Source organism: Macaca thibetana, chromosome 13 (genome assembly GCF_024542745.1).
Source record: "Macaca thibetana thibetana isolate TM-01 chromosome 13, ASM2454274v1, whole genome shotgun sequence".
Lineage (NCBI taxonomy): Eukaryota > Metazoa > Chordata > Mammalia > Primates > Cercopithecidae > Macaca > Macaca thibetana.
Genome location: NC_065590.1, coordinates 79,320,400 through 79,344,574, shown reverse-complemented (window position 1 = coordinate 79,344,574; position 24,175 = coordinate 79,320,400). Strand labels below are relative to the sequence as shown.

The 24,175-nt window shown below is 37.3% G+C and overlaps 1 protein-coding gene across 6 annotated transcripts in view; it reads left to right on the top strand.

Annotated features, from left to right (window-relative positions):
* The window catches only part of BABAM2 (BRISC and BRCA1 A complex member 2), a 454,559-nt gene that overhangs the window by 21,987 nt on the left and 408,397 nt on the right, over nucleotides 1-24,175 (top strand). For all 6 annotated transcript variants that reach the window (XM_050754004.1, XM_050754003.1, XM_050754001.1 and 3 more), the window contains one exon: nucleotides 17,513-17,589. In XM_050754004.1, the coding sequence (XP_050609961.1) occupies nucleotides 17,513-17,589 (77 nt within the window). The remainder of the gene's footprint in view (nucleotides 1-17,512; nucleotides 17,590-24,175) is intronic.

Here is a 24,175-nt window from a genome sequence, read left to right as displayed (position 1 = left end):
TCTGGGGTTTAAACTGAGCCATACTACCCTTTAGTATTTCCAAAGGATAGACGACCACAGATTATGCGAGCAGTCATGTTGCCAGATTGGGTGACCCCTTCAAACTGGCTTGTCAGATTTGTTAATATCTTCTTACAAGGAATGAACCCAAGAATATGTTGGAGCTACATCTGGATGGAAATGAAATAGTGTTACAGATTCTGAGCAGTCAGGCAGATAACCTGATGATAAATTTTAGGCAGTGAACTATATTGATGTTGCTGTCAACTTAGTAGAGATATCAAAAGAACACTTGGAAAGAAATAAATTAATGTTTGTTACTGTTGTGGGGAAACCAAGATGAATAGGGAGATTAGAAGACATCAAAGTAAAGCAGCTTATCTTCATATCCAAGGACCTTCAGCATCTAAAGATTCTTTAGAAAAGTGTTTTTCAAACTCTTTGATGGAAGAGCAGATTAAAAAAAAATCTAGTCACCAACTGATACTTTTGTAAAATATAAAAATGAATTGCTAGAAGAATGAAATGAAAAAGACATGAAATACAAGGCTTGACTCTTTTATTAGTAGATTCATCAGACTTAAAATTACTTTTACACATTGCTGTAAAAGTTTTAAAATTCTTATCTCATTTTCTGTACTTTTCTTATTATGGATTAGTAATAATTTACAGACCAGAACTGGTCCATGGACCTGCTGTCTTTGAATAGCACGATTCTAGAAAGGTTTCTGTATTCTAACAGTCCAGGAGTTGGCCTTCTTAAGAATTCTGTCTCAGAGGGGCGACAGTAGTATGTTATTGATAAGTAATTCCTAACTATATATTAGATAATTGGAGATATGGTTTTTAAAAAATAAATATGGTAGATGGTTATACGGATAAAAACTTTTCTGAAGATTACTCAAATTTTCAGTTAGTTGGATCAGTAAAAAATCAGAGAGGGCATTGTTACTTTGTGCATGCTTTACATATATATACACACACCAAAGAATGGCTTTTGGGTAAGGAGAAAATTTATACATGTATTTTGTAGGTATAAAATACACATAAAATCGATACACACCAACGAATGGCTTTTGGGCAAGGAGAGAATGTTTATAATACAATCTTCTTTTGTAAATACTCTTATTTCTGTACATTTTAAAGATCACCTTTTTTGATGTTTGCTTATTGAAGCTGTAATATAGTTATATATTCTAAGTTGAACATCTTAGACACTATGCCAGTGATTTGGGTAACATTTCAGTTTTTCTCTAATTGTAACTGATGAAGATTTTTAATGACTGTGATAGGCACATTGCCAATTTTTGTTACATTCTCTTGTTACAAGAAAATATAATTTGCCATTTCAACTTCGTTTCATGTGGTTCACGGTAGAATTCATTTCTTATTAAAAACTTAATAAAGAACTAGTGTTAGCTTTAGTAGTCATATTAAAGTATACTATTGCTTTAATCTACACCAGAATTATAGAATTTCAGGATTGGAAAGTGTTACACTCTAATGTTAACCATGTGATCTATGAAACCCTTCTAATGCTTCTCTGCCAAGTGACTGTTCAGGCTGTCTGTAAATATCTCCAGTCACGTGGAAGCTCCATGAGTCCCAACACAGCCCCCTGGGCAGCTAATACTGTTACATAGTGCTTTTCTACCTTGACCTGAAACCCTTTTCCTTGCCACTTCTCTCCCTTGTCACAATATAGAACAAGCTTAATTGATCCTGCATGTGAGTGAAGATAGCTATCATGTTTGATATTTCTCTCTTCTGTAGGCTAACATGTAGCCTTTGCTTCTGTCATGTGATTTGTGTCCTTCCTCGTCTTTTTTGGCTTCTTCTGAATGTGATCCAGTTAGTCTCTATACTTCTTAAAGTGTAATGCCTAGAACTGAATGAAGTGTTCAAGGAATAGTTTTGACCAAGTGTGGAGTTGAATATTGTTATCTTCATTTTCCAGGAAGCTGCGTTCTGTGAGATTTTATTGGACAGAGCTGTGGGTTACAAACCATTGATAGCTGTGACCCTTAGGTGTGTTATGAAATCATTTTAGAGGGTCTTGATTTACATAAAAAACAGAAGAGAATGGAACAAAAGTACACGTCATGTAATAAAGCTAAGTATCATTGCTTAACAATTTTGTTTTCAATTTATATATGAACACATACACACGTATATATATACATATACACACACACACATATATATATAACTCAGTACAGATGTCTCTACTGATGGTGATATAAAATGGTGATATAAAAGTTTCTTATTATGTGTCAAAAAAGTTTGAAAGCCTCTGACCTAGACTAGATGCTTCCCGTCCTTGTTTCTCTGATGGCTCCTTCTAGTCTCTGCTTGCTCTGCAGCCAATTTACGTGTCCCATCTTGATATTCTTCTCTTTGTTTCCCAGTAAATTTCCTGCTGTGTAACATGAGAGGCATGATGGGCTTCATTAGATTTGCTTTAGGACACTGGAAAATTATTTTACTGCTCTGATTAAGTCTTTTCACAGTTGGACCCCTGTCAGAATTTTTGTCTGTGGAATGAAGAAATGAAGTAGCCCCGTGAAGAGGCGAGGAGGTCAATTGAGATTTTTGACTCTGAAAATTATTGCCCCAGCAGAGTAAAGGGTTTAAGGAAAATAGTGTTTGAGATAGACTCTCCTCCTCCTTATTTTTTGGTTTTGCAATTTGTACTTTTGAATACTCGTGACAGCGAGTGCTCTCTGTGTGCCAGGAACTGTTCTAAAGACTTTATTTATGTGCACCAAATCAGTGGATCCTCATAACAACTCTCTGGAGCATGACTGTTATCCTTATTTTACAGATGAGAACACGGAGGAAGAGAGAGATTATTTAACTTGCACGAGGCTTTAGAATTTATAGTGTATAGCAGTAGCATCTCAAGCAGCAATCTAAGAACGAAATTCTTTCAAACTACCTAACAACCAAAAATACGTGGATGGCACACTTATCCCATTACCCTGTAGTTCCAGATATGCTCATATAGCAGATGCTAAGTCTTTTCATAATCATTTCAATATAAGAATTTGAAGATATAAAAAACTTTTTTTTTCTATCTTTAGAAAGCACTTTTCAGTAACAGGAAAGGGAATCCTTTAATGACACTTCAGAATCTATTAATTCTTCCTGTTCCTTTCTTCCCCACTCTTCTTTATCTCATTCTCTGTTTTTGGCTCTACCCTGTCATCGGTTTCCTACTACAATTCTCTCTGCTTTTTCGTTTTCTTTTCTTCTCCCCATCTCCCTATCTCCCCATCCCCACTGGTTTTCCATCTATTCTTTCGTTTACTCTGCTTTTGTGCTTTCCATTCAAATTTATTTTTTTATATAAGCTAAGCATATACTGCGCACCAAGTAAGTGTGAGGCATTATTGAGCATGTAGCAGGAGAGCTAATCAGGGTGAGATCAAAGCTCTGCTAGTTCATTCCCTTGAGAATCTGAGCTACTGGGGCATGCCACGGTAAATACTCCTTAGGCCTTCCCTATATGGATCAGGAATTTCTATGGGATTTAGAAAAATAGTATGCAAATCATATAAAATATGAGCCCCAGAGTTCAGGGAATAGGCAGCATATCTATTTAGGACATGTTTTGGATCAAGGCATAAAAATAGTGGCCTAAAAAGTTTACAGGAATATTTTCATTGGAAAATTAGTAGTGTTTAGTGTAAAAATTACTTCTTATAAAATAACACTGTACATTGAATGTATGAAAATGGTATTTAAGTTGGCCTTGTCCCTGGGGATCTCTTATATAACATTTACTAATATGAGTAATAATTACCACCTTTCCCACAGTTGGAATAGCAAACAGTCCAGGACATTTCTGTAACTTGTTTGACCTTGTCCACTCCAGCTCCACCTTGCTCACTGGCAGTATTTATGAAATAGCTTTCAGGTACTTCCTATGTGCCAGCAGGTATGCTGCTGGACACTGAGGGATCCAGGGTTTAATGCGTTCTCTTTCTTCTTAGAGTTTTCAGTCTAGCAGTGCATGTCTCTTAGGTTTTGCCCTTAAAGACAATTGCCCATAACTATTTCTCCTTCCCCTCACTTGGCCAGATCCTATGCATTCTTAGAGGCCAGTTGTATTCCAGTGAACCTTCCTTGGTTACCCACGCTAAAAGTGGTTTTTCTGCTCTCTTCGCTCCTATTGTGTTTATTTTCTTTAACCACTAATTTGGCAATTAATCATGTTAATTGCTTTGTGACTTGTATCTATTGTTGTCTTGACTTGTTATTTAAATTGTGTTGTGTGACTTTCATAGTTTGATTTTTGTCTTCTGATTACAAGTTTTTGAGAATAGAGACTCCTTTGTATAACTCTTATAGCAATGATTACTCCAAACTTTTTTTTTTTTTGAGACAGCGTCTTGCTCTGTTGCCAGGCTGGAGTGCAATGGCGCGATCTGGGCTCACTGCAACTTCCGCCTCCCAGGTTCAAGTGATTCTCCTGCCTCAGTGTCCCAAGTAGTTGGGACTAGAGGCACGTGCCACCACGCCCAGCTAATTTTTGTATTCTTAGTAGAGACGGGGTTTCACCATGTTGACCAGGATGGTCTCGATCTCTTGACCTCATGATCTGCCCGCCTCAGCCTCCCAAAGTGCTGGGATTACAGGCGTAAGCCACCACGTCTGGCCCAAACTTTTTTTTTTATTATGTACCCTGTCTTAGTCAGTTTGGGTTGCCATAACAAAATACCTTAGACTGGGTAATTTATAAACAACAGAAGTTTCTTGGTCACCGTTCTGGAGGCTATAAAGTCCAGGATCATGGCTCTGGTAGATTGCGTCTGGTGAGGGCCTGTTTCTCATAGATGGTGCCTTCTGTGTGTCCTTCTATGGCAGAAGGGCAAAGGGGCAGACAAGCTCCCTCAGGCCTCTTTTATAAGACCTCATAAATAATCCTATTTATGAGGCCTCCGTTTTATGACCTAGTCAGCTCCCAAAGGCCCTACCTCTTAATACCAACACGTTGGGGGTTAGATTCCAATAGGAATTTTGAGGGGCCACAAACATTCAGATTGTAGCACACCCCAAATCATTTTATTGTGTACCTCTGCTACGTGCATTTTTCCTTGTAAAAATATATTTATAGATTATAAAACATACATAAAATATAAGCTAAAAATGATGTAAAGATAAAATAAGCAACACTGTAAAAATAATTTGTATTACTTATAATGTGGTATTTTCACCTGCCATACCTGAAAAAGAAATCTGAAAAAATATGTAGATACTAATGGAAGAAATGCTTTTGCCATAAATTAAGTGTCTGGAAATGTGAGGGTCTGTCTCTGGACTCTTTATTCTGTTTTACTGGTTTGTCTATTTTTGTACCAACGTCAATATTTTAATTACTAACGTTTATGGTAAATTTTGAAATTCAGTAGAGCAAATTTCCTACCAAGGTTTTTCTTATTGTGGTAAAATACATATAACATAAATTTACTACTTTAATCATTTTTAAGCCTACAGTTCTGTGGCATTAAGTTTATTCACATTGTAGTACAATCATTACTACTATCCATCTGAAACTCTGTACCCATTAAACTATGGCTTCCTATTTCCCTCTCTCCTTAACCCGTTACAACTACCGTTCTACTTTCTCTGACTATGAGTTTGACTACTTTAGATACCTCATGTAAGTGGAATCATATAGTCTTTGTCCTTTTTTGACTAGCTTATTTCACTTAGCATAAGGTCCTCAAGATGTATCCATGTTGTAGCATGTGTCAACATTTCCTTCCTTTTTAAGGCGGGATAATATTCCATTCCATTGTGTGTGGATATAGATGTATAGTATGATGTATATATAATTTTGTTTATCCATTTTGTTTATCCATTCATCCATAGATGGACACTTGGATTGCTTCTACCTTTTGTTTATTGTGAATAATCCTATTGAGTTTTTCTTCTTCAAGATAATCGGATCTATTCTAGGTTCTTGGCATTCCATTTGTATTTTAGAATCTGCCTTTCAGATTCCAGATCAATTTAGGCAGAACTGACAACTCTTCATTATGAGTCTTTTTTTTATTTTGAGGCAGAGTCTCACTCCGTGTCTCAGGCTGGAGTGCAGTGATGCGATCATTGCTCACTGCAGCCTCGACCTCACTGGCTCAGGTGATCCTCCCACCGCAGACTCCCAAGTAGCTGGTACTACAGGCACGTGCCACCATGCCCACTAATTTTTTGGTATTTTTTTTGTAGAGACAGGGTTTATCCATGTTGCCCAGGCTGGTCTCAAACTTTTGAGCTCAAGTGATCCGCCTGACTCGGCCTCCTAACTTGCTAAGATTATAGGCATGAGCCACTGTGCCCAGCCTCATTATGAGTCTTTTAATCCATGAACATGATATCTCTGTTTATTTATTTACTTATTTTCTTCTTAATAATAGCTTCCTGCATAGAGATCTTACACATCTATTGTAACATTTATTTCTATATATTTGATCATTTGATGTTATTTTAGATGGCGTCTTTCTGAAAGTTTTGTTTTCTGACTGTTGATGGTATATGGAAATACAGTTGACTTCTATGTATGCTCTAACAACTTTGCTAAACCCACATACTCATTCCAATAGTGCACAAAATTTGCTAAACATTTACAAAATTTTCTATGTGCACAGTCACATTTTCTGCAAAAACGTAAGTTCTGTTTCTTCTTTTCCAATTTCTATACCCCTTATTTCCTCCATCCTGGCTAGGACCTCCAGTACAATGTTGAATAAAAGTGATAAGAGCTGGTATTCTTGTCTCATCCTCTATCTCAAAGAAAAAAATTTTAATGTTTTATTTTTAAGTATGATGTTGCTTTAAGTTTTTTATAGATAGCCTTTATCAGATTAAGGACGTTCCCTTTTATCCCAGTTTATAGAGAGCTTTTAAAATTATGAATGGATGTTTAATTTTATCAAACACTTGTACTTGTTGAGATAATCCTGTTAATTTCCTCTTATTCTCTTAGCAGAGTTAATTAAATGCACATATTAGAAAAGAAGAGAGGTTGAAAATTAATAAGCTAAGCATCTGTCTGAAAAAGTTAAAGGATTTTTTCCCCCTTCTAGTTAGCTGTTAAAAACAGTATATGAGCCCATCATTCCTACTGAAACCATATTGTAATTTAAACTACATTTTGGTATAGGGACACCTACCAACATTTAAAAATACTTCCTACTCTAAAGTAGAGTTGAAGTTTATCATTTATAAATGGAGATATGGCATGGAAGCTGAGAATAACAGTTGACGCCACATGAACTGGCAAACACATTTTCTTGAATATTTTAATTTTGTAATTTTTAAAACATTCTGGGCTGAGTCACTTATTTTGGTGATGGCATTTTGGAATCCTATGCTAAGAATTAAATGTATCATTTTTCTAGTAGGGTCTAGCCATAGTTTTTAGGCTTTAGTGATAGAATATACTTGATATATCAAGAATATCATATGTCATCAAATGCATAGCTCCATTCCCCTGAAAATCAATGTAGAAAATCTATCTGAATGCAATTTTGTGTTCTTTGACCAATTTTAATTTGTATTTTTTGCTTGTAAAAGGGTCTAAGACTTGACCTTGTGGATTTTGATTTGGCCAGCTAGATGGGGTATAATTATAGCCCTTTCAAGGCTGAATATGTAAGATTCCGTGAACCAGTTCAGATGCCTTTGCAGATAAAATGCCCATGTTTTAGATTATTTAGATAAATGTTAAGATACCCTTTGTCAGTCTTCCAGCTTCTTTACTTCTGCATCCAGTCTAGAAACCATGATAATTTTTGAAACTGAGTAATTGATGTTAGATTTAATTCAGAGAAAATAAATTCTAAAAGATGAAAATGTAGTTAATATTAGTTAACAGTAATTTACTGTAATATGTGACCTTTTTAAAAAGGCAGTTATTGATCTTTGAGCATATTTTATTTGAGAGTCACTTGTTATTTTAGGTTGCCAAAGTTGAAGACTTCCTTCTCAGCTGATGTTAAATATTGTTGGTTTAGCACAAACGTCACTATCAAGAAAACAGGAAGCTATGTAGGACACATGCCAAATGTTAAATTAATAGTCAGGGTAAAGGAAACTGACGTAGACTCAGGGAAGGAACCCTGGACTCATCTACTTTGTTCTTTTTAGGTGACTTGAAGAGTAGAAATGGTCTAAGTCATTATTTTTTCCAGACAGTGTATCAAAAAACAGGGTTAGCCCTATTAATCCAGAAAGAATATATTTTCTTATATTTTGCATTATTTTAAAACTGCTAATGTTTTAAAGGTTGTAGAATATCTTCATATAGTTTTGTTAATCTAAAATTAGTTCTTGGCTGTCTCTAAAAAGCCTATAAAGTATAGTAAAATTTGCCTACTTTTATTTTTTATAGTGAAACCTTAAAATTTGAGTTGGATCTCAGTAACTAGGAACAAGTGATAATTTAAAGAGGAGTCAAATCCAAATTTACCTTTCATTATTTACTTACAGTTTATTTATATAAAGAGTGTGCTAAATCAATGAACAGTGTCATCATTGTAGAGTCTATGTCATCAAGTTACAGGGGCCTTGTTCCCTCTCTTGTAGCCTTGAGTGACGTTTACAGTGTTTATACTTATTACTGATAAATAATTTTCTTTTCACTAGAACACATGTAATAGAACTTCTTTTTGGCAATATTTTGTCATCTTTTACTTCTCATTTTTCTAGGTACTTAATAAAATATCATTTGTTGAAAACATTTATAGTTCATCAATTATAAGGTTTATAGTTATAAATCTTTATAAGACACTAATTATGATTTATAATTCGCCAATCATAAGATATCTCATTAATCTGATGGTTTTCTCTTAAATTATTGCGAGATGGTTTAATATAGTAATTAAGAAAGTAGGCCATGGAGGCAGACATACTGGGTTTGGATTCCAGCTCTGTCACTCACTAGCAAGTTACATAGCATCTACGTGCCTCAGTGCCCTCGTCTGTAAATTGTAGGTAATAACAGCACCTACCTTGGACAAGGTTGCTGTAAGTTTAAATAGTTTAATATATTTAGAATACTATACTTAGAATAGTGCCTGCTGCATAGTAAATGCCTGACAAATATTAGCTGCTGTTATTTGTTTATTGTGGAAATATAATAATTTAATGTAATGGTTTAAAGTTTAAGTTCTGAGTTGTGTGTACAGCTCTTCAAAGGGCAGACCTTCCACAAATAATCACACTTTTGCCCTCCTTGGAGGTGAGGATAAGCACCTCATCCCAATTCCAGTTAAATCAACAGTCTTTTTTTTTTTTTTAATCATGAAAAGAGTACAACACTAGGAGTCAAGATGTATGCATTCATTCAGCAAACCTTTATCCTCATACACAGTTGTTGGAGTGTTCACCTCCTGGATATCAGTGCTAGACACTGGAGATTTAAAGTTGCCTAGGCCATGCAGACTAAGATATGGTTAGAGTGTCCTGGAAGTGGTTTCCAATCCCAGAGTGCCAGTGAGACCCTTTGCTCTTTGATGTCGTCATCTGTAAAATGACAGTTCTTGAGTTTAGTTTATGAGTGTTAGTAATATGCTAAAATTTCATCAGTGCTGCATACGTAGCATTGTGCTAGGTGCTATACTAGGACTTACTTAAAAAAGAGTATAACATAGCTCTTTACATGAGAATCTTATGATCTGGTTGAGAAAACAAGCCACAATGAGAAAAACAGACAAATAATACTTGGAGTCATGTGATTAAATGTAAAACAAGAGACTGAACAGATGAGAATGTGCGAAGGTTCTTACGCTCAGCATTTTATTGCGTCAATGATTAACTGCCATTTCTGTAATAAAGTACTAGAGTAAACTACCTCCTTTGATGCTATCAAGAATTCCCGCTTGATAATTCCCACTTTCATAATCTGTATAATGTGAGTTTAACTCCCTTTGTTCACCCACATGTTAAACTTTAAAACAGTGCATTCCCGGTATATTTAGGTACTTTGAAATTGGTAAAAGATACATTTTTACAGTATAGTTTTTATCCAAAATCCTTTCTACACTCTAACACCAAGATATGTTTTTTGTTCTTGTTACTGCTATATTCCTATCACTTAGTGCCAGACACACAGTGAACACTGATGAAATATAGTTGAGACACAAATTTGAAATTATACTTAACTGTCAGCAATTTTAAAATCATTTAAAAATAATTTTTGAATTAAAAGTGATTCAATTTGGAATATTGGCTTTTTCAACCTTGGCTCTAACTATGTGTGAGGACAAGTTGCCATTCTATAAATATGATTTTAATGTAGCCAGTAGCTTTTTCTTTACTAGTTTTTTCATACTTGTATAAGGAAATGGCTTTCTAGATGAGTGAATTTCCCTGCTGTATTAGTTATCTGTTACAGATTTATGACAGCAGTTTCATGGGAGACCTTAAGCTAGAACTGCCCAGCCCAGCCATTCCCAAATTCCGACCCAAAGAAACTGTGAAAGATAATAAATGTTAGAAATGTGAAGTTTTGTGATACCACAATATAAAGACTTTCATATGCTTTACTTGAAGACTGTTCATCAGTATATCACTCTGAATTCTTTACTTCTGAAAAGTGGTGAAATACTTTAAAAGGAAAAGATAAAATCAGGCCATCATAGCCAAGTTTTCTTAGTCAAATAGGAAAGGGATGTATTTAGCCTTAAAATACTTTATAATTGTGTCCGAGAACCATGGCTCATGCCTATAATCACAGACTTTCGGAGGTTGAGGTGGCAAGATTGCTTGAGGTCAGAAATTTGAGAGCAGCCTGGGCAAAGCCCTGAGATACTGTCTCAAAAAGAAAAAATATGTAGCCGAGTGTGGTGGTGCTTTTGTAGTCCCAGCTACTTGGGAAACTGAGGTGGGAGGATTCTTTGAGCCCAGATGTTCAAGGCTGCAGTGAGTTATAATTGTACCTCTGCACTCCAGCCTGGGCTCTAGAGCAAGACACTGTCTCCTAAAAAAATTATAATAGTAAAATAGTTCATAGTTCGTGTTCATTATAAAAATCAAAACAATGCAGAAAGCAACTGGGTGCAGTGGCTCATGCCTATAATCCCAGCTCTTTGGGAGGCTGAGGCAGGAGGATTGCTTTATTCCAGGAGTTTGAGACCAGCCTGGGCAACATGGTGAAACCTTGCCTCTACTAAAAATACAAAAAATTAGCCAAGTGTGGTGGCATGTGCCTGTGGTCCCAGCTACCTGGGAGGCTGAGGTGGGAAGATCGCCTGAGCTTGGGAAGCTCTTTGAAGCTTCAATGAGCTGTGATTGCACTACTGTACTCCAGCTTGGGTGACAGCAAGACCTTGTTTCAAAAAAAAAAAAAAAAAATGCAGAAAGGTAATTAGAAGAATGTTGTTGTAAAAATCATTTCAAATCTGGCCACATTTTGGTTATTCTCCTGAAATCTGTTTATGTGTGTAGATATACATACTTACAAGTGTCCTTTTTCCATAAGTGGAATCATACTATTTCCATGTATTTTTAAAGCTTTTTAAACATTACTATGGGTTTAAAATTCACCCAAACTCCCCTTAGTGCTGTATGACGTTGGAAAGATCACTTCCTTGAAGTGGGGACAGGAGTGGGTAATACTCCCCAAAAGCACAATCAAGTCAAAATGGTAATCTCCAGTTAGCAGCAGGCCTTCTGTTTTACTGAGAGGAATATGCAGATTTGGGGCCAAGTCAAACTGTTCAAGGCAACAGAGGAAAGCTCTTTTAAACCCATGCTCTTTTTTTTTTGTTTGTTTTTTGTTTTTGAGACGGAGTCTTGCATTGTTGCCTAGGCGGGAATGTAGCGGCATGATCTCAGCTCACTGCAACCTCTGTATCCCGGGTTCAAGCGATTCTCCTTCTTCAGCCTCCCTAGCAGCTGGGACTACAGGCATGCACCACCACACCCGGCTAATTTTTGTATTTTTAGTAAAGATGAGGTTTCACCATGTTGGCTAGGCTGGTCTTGAACTCCTGACCTCAGGTGATCTGCTTGCCTCAGCCTCCCAAAGTGTTGGGATTACAGGTGTGAACCACCACACCCTGCCCCCATGTTCTTTTTTGATTAACGGAAAAACGAGTACCCTCCTCTTGTGCAACTTGAATTTTCACAGTAAATTAAAGAACATGACGAAACCAATTTTAGACAGAGGTAACTTAAAAAGAGGAAACATTTTAGTTTAATCTTAGAAGAAACTTTGTGTACATGGCATTGGGTTGTTTCCTATAAACCTATTTATCCTAGGTAATATAAGGAAGATAGAATGTAACGTATCTTAAATAATTTGCCCAACATTTCATTGGAAGACAAGCTGAATGCCACTTAGGAGAAAGAGACCTACTAATGGCAGCTTTCCTCTGTTGCCTTGAGCACTTTGGCTCTTGGCCCCACATTTGTATATCCCTCTCAGCAAAGCAAAATCCCTGCAGCTAACTGGAGATGATAATTTTGACTTGAGTGTGCTTTTGGCAAGTATTACTCTTCATACCCCTCTCCCCCATTCCCACTTCAAGTAAGTGATCTTTCCAATATCATAAAACACTAAGGTGAGGTTTTGTAAATTTTTCTTCTGTCTTTTCTGTGACATTTTAGTGGCCCTTATAGATTGGCTAGCCTACCCATTAACCTGACTGTTTCCATAGAAGATTTGGCTATCATCTCACACTTTAAACTCTTCATTTTCTTTTCCTTAAACATGCTCCTTTCCTAGTCAGCCTTGTTCAAAAAATCCATTTTGTCCCGTCTCCATTGCTGTTACTCTAGTCAAAGGATCCATTATCTTTCTTTCTTTTTTTCAGATCTAAAGTAGTTATTATTATTATTATCCTACCTGCATTGGGTTTTCAGTCCCAATGGAGATTGAGAAACCTAGTGAGACCAGTAGCATCCCTGGGGTGGGGGGTAAACACAAGACTCATCCACATTGCTCCCAGCTGCCCTGGCCTTCCTACAACTCTTAGAGGTTTGCAGTCCCGGTCCCTTATAGCCAGCTACGTAGCGATGTCTTTCCTGAAATAGAGACTTTGGGCAGCAGAGCTCCTCATCCCATTCCAGGTGGATAACCACACCCTGAAACACTCCTTTCCATGACTGAAGGTGAGAGGCTGAGGGGAATGCTTTCTGTCCTCTGTGACCCTGTTCCTTTCCAGCACCGTTCTTGCTCTCATGTGCCTGAGTGTGGGCCTTTTCTGCCAAGTGGGCTACACTCTGCTCAGCCCGCACATCACAGAAGACTGTCTCCTCACTGAAGACTGTGAAGTGAATGTTTATACTAAAGTGGCAGCATTATCACTGCACCAGAGCTAGAAAATGGACAGGCAAGGCTCTCTGTAGATAGCAGAGAAGTAGGTAATACCATCTACAAATGCATGTTGGTTTTGCTCCATCATCTTTCTTGACTAAAATGGTCTCCTATCTGGTCTGGCTGTGTTCATTTTATCTCTCATGGTCTTTTTTTTTTCTATACAGTAGACAAAGTGATCTTTTAAAAACATAGATGTTTTTACCCTTCTGCTCAAAACCCTCCTTTGTGCTTGGCATAAAAGCTGAATGAATTGTAACCACTTGCAGGCCCCGTGTGATCTGTCCGTTGATTTTGCCCCCTCTCCGTCATTTACTGTGTCCTAATCTTTTGCTTTTCTCTCCCTCATTTGCTGTGCTCCAGCCGCATTGCCCAGATATATCAAGATTTCTTCCCCAGATGTACCAAGCTTGTTCCTGTCTTCACACCTTTGCACCAGCTGTTTCCTCTGCCTGGAATGCTCTATCCCAGAACTTGGCATGGTGGGCCACTTTGTGTGATTCAGTTTTCGGATTTCACCTCCTCCAGAGGTCCTCTTTGATCTTCCAGTGTAAAGTAGCTCCTGCTTCAGTGCAGCACCCTGTTTTATTTTCCTCATAGTATTTAGCAATCCGAAACCATCTTTATATGTTTGTCTCTTGTTTATCATTTTCTTTTTCCCTTGCTAGAATTTAAGTCCCATGAGACCGTAGATCTTCTCTGTCTCGTCCATGCTATAATCCTAACACGTAGAGCAATGCTTGATAAATCTTATCTAAATGAAACAAATCAGTGAATGAAAAACAGAGATAGAGAAATACACTTTTTTCTTCATAAAATTTTAATTTTTTAGTTGACACATAGGAATTGTACATATTTATGGGGTACATAATGATGTTTTGATACATATAGTGTATAGTAATAAGATCAGGGTAATTAGCATACCTCATCTCAAACATTTATCATTTATTTGTGATATAAACAGTCAATATCCTCCTTCTAGCTATTTGAAACTGTTTATTATTGTTAACTCTAGTCGTCTACAGTGGTGTAGTACACTAGAACGTATTCCTCTTATCTTGCTGTAATTTTGTATCCTTTAGCAAATCTTTTCCTATCCCCCTTAGAAACGTACCTTTTAATACACTGAGGTTGCTGGAACCAGCTGTTGATGTAGTAAGGGAGGAAGGTGACATGGCAGGGCACAAAATCACTTAACCAGTCCTGGTTAAAGTATATAATAAAAAGTGTGGCCCAACAATGAGTGTAACCATTTGGGAAAAAAACAATTTCTCATTGAAGAAGGAGTGAGTTATTCAAACAAACTGGAATCAGATTAATCCTGAGGATTTCCTGTACTACTAATAACTTCAGTCTTTAAGCTATGTAGTTAGATAATTTGATCCCCAAGCCCCAAAAAGATCCTTGATTGTGAATGGTGTTTTTCATAAATTTAAAGCATTGCAGTTGAATGCAATAGAAAAGGAAAAATCTTAGTGTTGCTTATAGGGTTCATAGCAGCGTGCTCAGAATGACATGAGGCTCATTACCATCATTAGATTACATTTTATAATGTTATAATTTATGTGTTTTCTATAGTCTTTTAAAATAACTACTGTGTTGTGGGGTAGAAAAGATTATACTAAAAGGGAAATATGATGCCCCTAAAATGTACTCTGAGGAATTTTTTTATATTGAAAGGAAAATGAGAAAGTATTCTTAAAACCTGTGAAATACAGGCTGGGCGCGGTGGCTCAAGCCTGTAATCCCAGCACTTGGGGAGGCTGAGACGGGCGGATCATGAGGTCAGGAGATCGAGACCATCCTGGCTAACATGGTGAAACCCCGTCTCTACTAAAAAATACAAAAGAAAAAAAAAAAAACTAGCTGGGCGAGGTGGTGGGCGCCTGTAGTCCCAGCTACTCGGGAGGCTGAGGCAGGAGAATGGCGTAAACCTGGGAGGCGGAGCTTGCAGTGAGCTGAGATCCGGCCATTGCACTCCAGCCTGGGCGACAGAGCGAGACTCCATCTCAAAAAAAAAAAAAAAAAAAAAAAACCTGTGAAATATAAAAATAGGTTACCATTCAGTTGCTGGTATAGCTTTGTTGTTTAGTTTGTAAGCTGGTATTTTTATTGACCCCTGAAGATAATGAGGAATAGTCAACTTAGTGATTTATGTTAAACATATTCTTGTTATGTTTCTGTTTTTCTGTTTTTTTTTTTTTTTTTTTTTTTTTTTTCTTTTTTGAGACAGTGTCTTACTCTGTCATCCAGGCTGGAGCACAGTGGTGCAATCTTGGCTCACTGCAGCCTCCACCTCCCAGGTTCAAGCGATTCTCCTGCCTCAGCCTTCCGAGTAGCTGGGATTACAGGTGTATGCCACCATGCCTGGCTAATTTTTTTCTGAGATGGAGTTTTGCTCTGTGCCCAGGCTAAAGTGCAGTGGTGGGATCTTGGCTCACTGCAACCTCCGCCTCCTGGGTTCAAGTGATTTGCCTGCCTTAGCCTCCCAAGTGAGTAGCTGGGACTACAGGCGCTTGCCACCATGCCCAGCTAATTTTTGTATTTTTAGTAGAGACCTGGTTTCACCATGTTGGTCAGGATGGTCTTTATACGTGTCTCTTGACCTTGTGATCCGTCCGCCTCAGCCTCCCAAAGGGCTGGGATTACAGGTGTGAGCCACCGCCCCTGGCCTAATTTTTGAATTTTTAGTAAAGATGGGGTTTCACCATGTTGGCCAGGCTGGTCTTGAACTCCTGACCTCAAGTGATTTGCCTGCCTTGGCCTCCCAAAGTGCTGGGATTGCAGGTGTGAGCCACCGTGCCTAGCCACTGTCTAGTTCTTTTCCCTTTCACATTCAAATCGTTTTGGGAAAAAGTAATAGTAAATCTCTAATGTGGGGTCTGAATTACTTAAAGTCAAAATTTTTTGGATTTATTTTTAAATGACTCTTGCCCAAGTTGCCATGTAGGGAAGTTGTACATTTATTTTAACTATGCATCCATCCGTTAAATTACTTCTATAGGTTCTTTTTTAGAATTGCTTCACAGCCAGTTCTGGAATTACGAAAGAAAATTAGCCTCCTTGCTTTCGTTTATACATTAAAAATCTCATCTTTTTAAAACAAAATGAAGACGTATTACTTTCTCAATTGACTTCATATTAATATTTTATTAACTTATGAAGCCTATGCAGCTGTTATGCAGTTGAACTTATGACTTCTAAGATAATAAATTATTTTGTACAACAAATCTGTGAAGAGCAAGAAACATTGTATAACTTTGTGAAATAATAGATTAAAAAAAACTAGGCCAGGTTCAGTGGCTCACACCTACGATCCTGACACTTTGGAAGGCTAGATGGGAGGAGGACCACTTGAGCCCAGGAGTTTGAGACCACCCTGGGTAACATAGTGAGACTGCCTCTCTTTAAAAAAAAAAAAAAGCCAGGTGTGGTGTTGTGCACCTGTGGTCTCAGCTGCTTGGGAAGTTGAAGTGGGAGGATTGCTTGAGCCTGGGAGATTGAGGCTGCAGTGAGCAGAGATTGCATCACTACACTCCAGCCTGGGCTACAGAGCGAGACCTTGTCTTGAAAAACAAAACAAAAAGAAAATACCAAACTGTTGAGACCTGGGTGACTACCCCCCACCTTTAAAATTTGCATTTTACTTGAAATTGAGTGCGCATTGTGCTTTCCTGCAGATGAAAGTTATGGTGTGCCAAATCTAAAGGAAGCACTGTACCTTTGTGGAAGGAAAGAAAACCATCTGGTACCAGAAAAAGGCCAAAAGTGGGCTCTTTTTTGTAGTAACAGAATGAAAGCTAAGAGTCCGTATTTAAAATATGATCATAAAACTATTCTTATTTTACAGTTCTTGGCATAAGAATAGACATGTGTTTTGGATAATATACCTAATTTTAAAAGTCGAGATATGCCTCTTTGAGAGAAGTAGTTGAAGCACACTGTTGATGTTTGTCGTTAGAACACATGTAAGTTTTATTGTGAAATAAATGAATTATTTGTTTTAGGACGAGTCTTCGTGTCTTGGCTTCCGTGACTATTAAAGGCTTTTATTTTGTTCTGTAAGCCAGTGTTTTAATCTGTTCTGTATAAAGATCCCTTTTTGTTTAGTATCATAAATAGGTGGGTTTTTAAAGTTTGTTTTTAAAAAATCTTTTCTTTCTTTTGTTTCTGCATTTTTTAAAGCTGCACATCATTGACTCCTGGGCCCAACTGTGACCGATTTAAACTGCACATACCATATGCTGGAGAGACATTAAAATGTAAGTAAACGATGACTATTTTACTCAAAATGTAGGTTACAGTGTCAGCTATTGGACTTTGTGCTTTAGTTTTCATTTCCGGCTGTTAGTTGTTATCCCCTAAGATATTGATCACTAGCATTTACCACTTTTTTTATCTGTCATTCAATTCTAGTTTGATTAAAAGTAAGGCAGTTGGCAGGGAATAAGTTGTAGTTAAATAGGCATGCACAGAAATTCCTAATTTTTAGGCGTGCCCACTAATTTTTATGTGTTTTTTTTCTTTATAGGTGGCTTTTATGTAATACTCAATAAAAAGTCCACTGCTTTAGAATACCTGGCCATTTAGAAACAGTTTTTAGGTAGGAGTGGCTGCTGTCCATCACTGCCGCTAACCCCCCTCTAGAACTGCTGTGCCACGACTTGTCACTGATCTATCTCCTGTTGTTACCGAAGTGTAAGAGTCCTGCCTCAAAAACTCTTGGCGTGGCTTAGGCATATCAACATGTTATCTCCTTTAAAGCAAGGATCAGAGATACAAATGGTCTACGAGGGTTAGATTGGTAACATAGTAAGGGAAACAGGCTAGGTGTGGCAAATTGGGACACCCTGTCACTTAAGGGGAGTGCCTCTACTGATTTATTGCGAGAAGGTGGATGTCTGAAGTTTTATGTGAATTCTGTCAGTTTTAGATGTGGCTACTTTTTCAAAATTAAAAACATGGTGTGGGCCAATATTATGCAGGCTAAACCTAACGTGTCTGTGGGCTGGCTTGAGTTCCTGGACCACAAGTTTTTTTATCTTGGATGGATAGTATGGAAGATCTGTCATTGGACTTAGCCCACTAGCTTCAGCAGCCGCCTAGGCTGTGTCAGCTTTTCTCTGTCACTATTACAATACTTGTGGCTTTGGTTGGTTAGTGTTGGTAATCTCACCAGGAATTTTCTCTCTTGAACCTACACTTGTGGTGAACAGCCTATTAAAGTTCTCCTATTCTTAAAAAGAAAAGTAGAGAACATGGATATTAAACATGGGATAGATGGATAAACTGCTTTTTGGCCTGTGGACCAGTGTGTTTTACCATTACATGCCAGGAGGGGCCACAACTCTGTGTAGTATTTTGTATTCTTAGTACTGTATTCTGTAGGATCACTTGATACTAATTTATCAAATGCCACATTAAATGAGAAATGTTGGACATGCTGACTTGTCAGCCTTGCATTACTAGACCATTTTCTGGAAACCATTAAAATATAAAATAATTTTACCTGTCTGAAGTAGTAGGACAGATTTGATTGCTACTTTTTTTTTGAAAAAATTATTAACTAAATTTAAAAGAAATGATCAAAGTAAATAATTCATGTAGTTAAAAATGTAAAAGTACTGGAATTTTTTGATACATGAAACCAGTAGTCTTCTCTCCCAGTCCAGTTTCCTGAGAGAATCACTTGCAGATTCTAAAAATTTTCAGTTTAGCTCTCGGGGATGATCTCCATATCTTTAAACAATATACTTTTGCCTCTATTTCTTGCCTTATCAGTTTTAGACATTGTTATTTTTTGACTTCCTGTGCTGATACATGAAGCATCAGCCTATTTTTCCTATACCCCTTAACTATTTTTTCTTTTCTTTCTTAATGTAATTATATCACCATTATTGGTTCCTGTGTTGGTTACCCTGTAGCTTAAAAATTTTTACTTACTTTTTTTAATGGATCACTTTACACGTTGTATTACACAGTTAATGAATAGCCCCTAAGAATTCTTAGTAAGTACGTGGTACACAGTTAGCTTTGTTATTACTTAAGGGCAATCTCTATGCAAGAATGGTGAACATTTAGGGTAGTATACTCTTTAGTTTTACATTAATCATAGATACTGTGTCTTTTGCCTCTGCATTTTATAAGATGAATATATTAGCCCCTGCCCTTCCTTCAATTCCTCTTCCTTCAACTCCCAGCTTTTGTCTTCAGTTATTTTCCTTTTGCATTTTCAAGATTGATAACTTACTGTCCATTCTAAATCTGTAGTTGTCTTCTGTGCCTTGTCTATAAATTGCTTGAATGATTGCTCTGGAGGCCTGTTCCTGCATGATTATCACTGTGAGATTTGCCTTTATTATTATTTTGAATTTGACCTTGTTTTGTAGAATCTATGTATCATAGATTCTATGTTTTGTAGATGATTTTCTTGATAAACAGGTTATCTGCTTATCTTGCTGGAACCTCATTCTCAAATAACTTGCTCAGATTCTGTTCCTCTCTCTACCCTTCTGCCTTTCCTTTAGCCCATCTGATAATGTTTTATTACTACAGTCACAATTAGGTATCTTAATTTCTAAGAACTCTTTCTTGCACTGTTTCTCATTCTCAGCATCTTCTTATTTTATGAATATAGGTCCTTTAAAATCCTTCAAAAAATAAAATTTGGAGATTTTTTAAAAAAAAGTTTTGTTCTGTTATCTGAACTATTTTAATTTTTCCTAGGGATTATATTTTTGTTTATCATATTTTTCCCTCTTTTATTCTATAGGTTTTCTTCAAATAAAAGGTATTCATTTATGTTTAAGATAGACAATAAAATACTGAATGGGACTTCTGAGTAGGTGAGCAAGGCTTATGGAATGTGTGGATGAATGATGGGCCAGATGTGAGTCAACTGTTCTAGCTCTCCTCACATAGTTTGTTCTGTTTCTTCAGTGAATACCTGGGGATACATACCTGGTCACCCTGTCATTTCCGGGCGGTGGGTAGATAGACTATTCCGTGAGGAGCTTTTGCTTACTCTCCCTGTTCTTAGCCGTGTGTCTCACTCTTGCCTCCCCTTAACATGGGATAACTACCAACTTTTATGGGTTTAATTAAGACAAATGACTTCCTTCCTCGTCTTCCTCACATTATTACAGGCCAAAGCTTTCCTCTGCCCTATCTTGTCAAGTACTACACTTCCATCTGCATTCTATCTCTAGCAATTTGCTAAACTTTCTCATTTACTGATTACTCTCTTCCCTTCCTCTTCATCTTCCTGTTGTTTGGGATTTTATCTTTCTGTATTAACTATCATTTAATGGGATTGGAGGGTGGGTCTTAGAGAAGAAATAAGTGTATGTGGTCAGTCCACGGTCTTGAGACAAAAATAATGTGACTTCACAGGCATCTTTCTAGTAGTATGAGTTTATGTTGGGAAGCATTTGCTGATACCCTATGTCCTCTCATTACTATAAGCTCTTCATGGGAAGCCTTTAATAACATTTGTGATTAGTGTATTAGGTCTGTCACTCATCATATAATATAATTATGTTCTAGCAAACTGTTGTTGAATATTGTCATTATACATTGGGGACTTAGTTTAGCCCACAGTATGTTCTATAATAAATAAATAATAAGTGAGCATTGTACAATGGCGATTCTTATGCTAAAACAAGTCAAGATTCTAGTGTTAAGCAGCTCACAGCCAAATAAAAGGCAAAGGTAATTGACCATGGAAACAATATTTATAAAAGTTCGTAGAATTAGAAAGATGAGTTTTTTTAAAAAAACACACATATATATGTGTATATATATAACATACACATATATACACACACATGCGATCTCGGCTTACTGCAACCTACACCTCCCGGGTTCAAGCAATTCTTCTACCTCAGCCTCTGGAGTAGCTGGGACTACAAATGCCCACCACTATGCCTGGATAATTTTTGTATTTTTATTAGGGACAGGGTTTCACCATGTTGACCAGGATGGTCTTGATCTCTTGACCTTGTCATCTGCCCGCTTCAGCCTCCCAAAGTGCTGGGATTACAGGTGTGAGCCACTGCACCTGGCCGGTTTTTTTTTTTTTTTTTTTTTTTTGAGACAGAGTCTTGCTATGTTGCCCAGGCTAGACTTGAACTCCTGGGCTCAAGTGTTCTTCCTCCGTCAGCCTGCTAAGTAGCAGAGACTACAGGCACACATCACCATGCTCAGATCTTTTCCTTTTAATAATACAATCATCCCTCAGTAACCATGAGGGATTGGTTCCAAGACCTCCTGTGCAAGTCCCTGATATAAAAGGGCATAGTATTCACATATATCCTATGCCCATCTTTCTGTGTACAGGCATACCTCATTTTATTGTGCTTCAACAAGGATGTTATGTGTGTTTTTTTTTTTTTTTTTTTTTTTTTATAAATTGATTGATGGTTTGTGGCAATCTTGTGTTGAGCAAGTTTATCAGAGCCATTTCCCCAAAGCATAGGCTTATTTCATGCCTTTGTGTCATGTTTTGGTGATTTTTGTACCATTTCAAACTTCTTTAATTATTATTTTTTTAAACTTAAAAATGTTTGCTTTTTAAATCATGAAGTATTTCCACATACTTTTTCATTATTATTCTGTTTTGGTGATCTGTGACTAGTAATCTTGAATGTTACTATTTTTGTGTTGAGATGCCATAAACCATACATACCCATATAAGATAGTGAATTTAATCAATAAATGTGTATGTTCTGATTGCTGTAGTGATTGACCTTTTTCCTTTCTCCCTCTCCTTGGGCCTTCTTGTTCCCTGAGACACAGCAGTATTGAAATTAGGCCAGTTAGTAACCTTGCAATGTCCTCTGAGTGTTCAAGTGAAGAGTCCCACACCTCTCACTTTACATCAAAAGCTGGAAATGACGAAATTTAGTGAGGAAGGCATGTTGAAAGCTGAGACAGGCTGAAAACTAGGCCCCTTGGCCAAACAGTTAACCACGTTGTGAATGCAAAGAAAAATTTCTTGAAGGAAATTAGAAGTGCTACTCTAGTGAACACATGAATTATAAGAAAGTGAAAAAATTATTGCTGATATGGAGAAAGTTTTCGTGTTTGAAGGAAAGATCAAACCAGCCACAAAATTCCCTTAAGCCAAAGCCTAATCAAGAACAAGTCCTAATTCTCATCAATTCTAAGAAGATTGAGAGAAGTGAAGAAGCTGCAGAAGAAAATTTGAAGCTAGCAGAGGTTGGTTCATGAGATTTAAGAAGAGAGGCCATTTCTATCACACAGAAGTGCAAGGCGAAGCAACAAGTGCTCATGTAGAAGATGCAGTAAGTAATCCAGATGTAGCTAAGATATCATTGATGAAGGGCTACACCTAGCAACAGATTTTCAGTGTAGATGGAACAGCCTTATGTTGGAAGAAGATGCCATCTAGAACTGTCATAGTTAGAAGGCAATGCCTGGCGTCAAAGGATGGGCTGACTTTCTGGTTAGGGACAAAGGCAGCTAGTGACTAGTTTGAAGCCAAGGATCATTTATCATTTTGAAAATCCTAAGGCCCATAAGAATTATGCTAAATCTAACTCTGCCTGTGTTCTACAGTAGAATAACAATCATCTGTTTACAGCGTGGTTTACTGAAAGCCACTGTTGAGAACTACTGCTCAGAGAAAATGATTCCTTTGAAAATATTATTGCTCTTTGACAGTGCACCTCATCACTTGAGATGTGTTGGAAATAGCAAGAGAACTAGAATTAGAAGTGGATCCTGAGAATGTGACTGAACTGCTACAATACCATGATAAAACTTGTACAGATGAAGAAGGTTGCTTCTTACAGATGAGCAAAGAAAGTGGTTTCTTGAGATGGAATCTACTTCTGGTTAAGATGCTGTGAACATTGTTGAAATGACAACAAAGGCTTTAGAATATTTCATAAACTTAGTTGATAAAGCTTCGCCAAGGTTTGAGAGGATTGACTCCAATTTTGAAAGAAGTTCTACTATGAGTACAATTCTATCAGACAGTTGTCTTTTGCTGTAGAGAAATTTTTCCTAAGGGAAAAGTCGATTAACGTGGCCGACTTCATTGTTGTCTTATTTTAAGAAATTGCCATAGCCATGCCACCCTTCAGCAACTACCATGCTAATCAGTCAGGAGCCATCAGCATCGAGGCAGGACCCTGCAGTAGCAAAGAGACTGTGACTTGCTGAAGGCTGAGATCATTGTTAGCATTTTTAATCAATTCAGTATTTTATTTTTATTTTTATTTTTATTTTTTTTTGTATTTTTGTTTTGAGACAGGGTCTCGCTTTGTCTCCCAGGTTGGAGTGCAGTGGTGTGCTCTCAGCTCACTGCAACCTCTGCCTCCCAGGTTCAGGCGATTCTCCTGCCTCAGCCTCCCGAGTAGCTGGGATTACAGGTGCTCACTACCATGATCCTGTTAATTTTTATATTTTTAATAGAGACGTGGCTTCACCATATTAGCCAGGCTGGTCTTGAACTCCCAACCTCAGGTGATCCACCGACCTTGGCCTCCGAAAGTGCTGAGATTACAGGAGTGAGCCACCATGCCTGGCCGCAATACAGTATTTTAAAATCAGGTATTATCATTTTATTTTAGACATAATGCTATTATATACTTAATAGACTACAGTATAGTAAACATAACTCTTACATGCACTGGGAAACCACAAAGTTTATATGGACTTTGCTTTATTGTGATACTTGCTTTATCGCGTTGATCTGGAACCAAACCCAGAATATCTTTGCCTTATGTTTGTACTTTAAATCATCTTTAGATTCCTTATAATGCCTAATGCAATGTAAATTCTGTGTAGCTGGCTGTGATATGGTATTGTTCAGGGAATAAT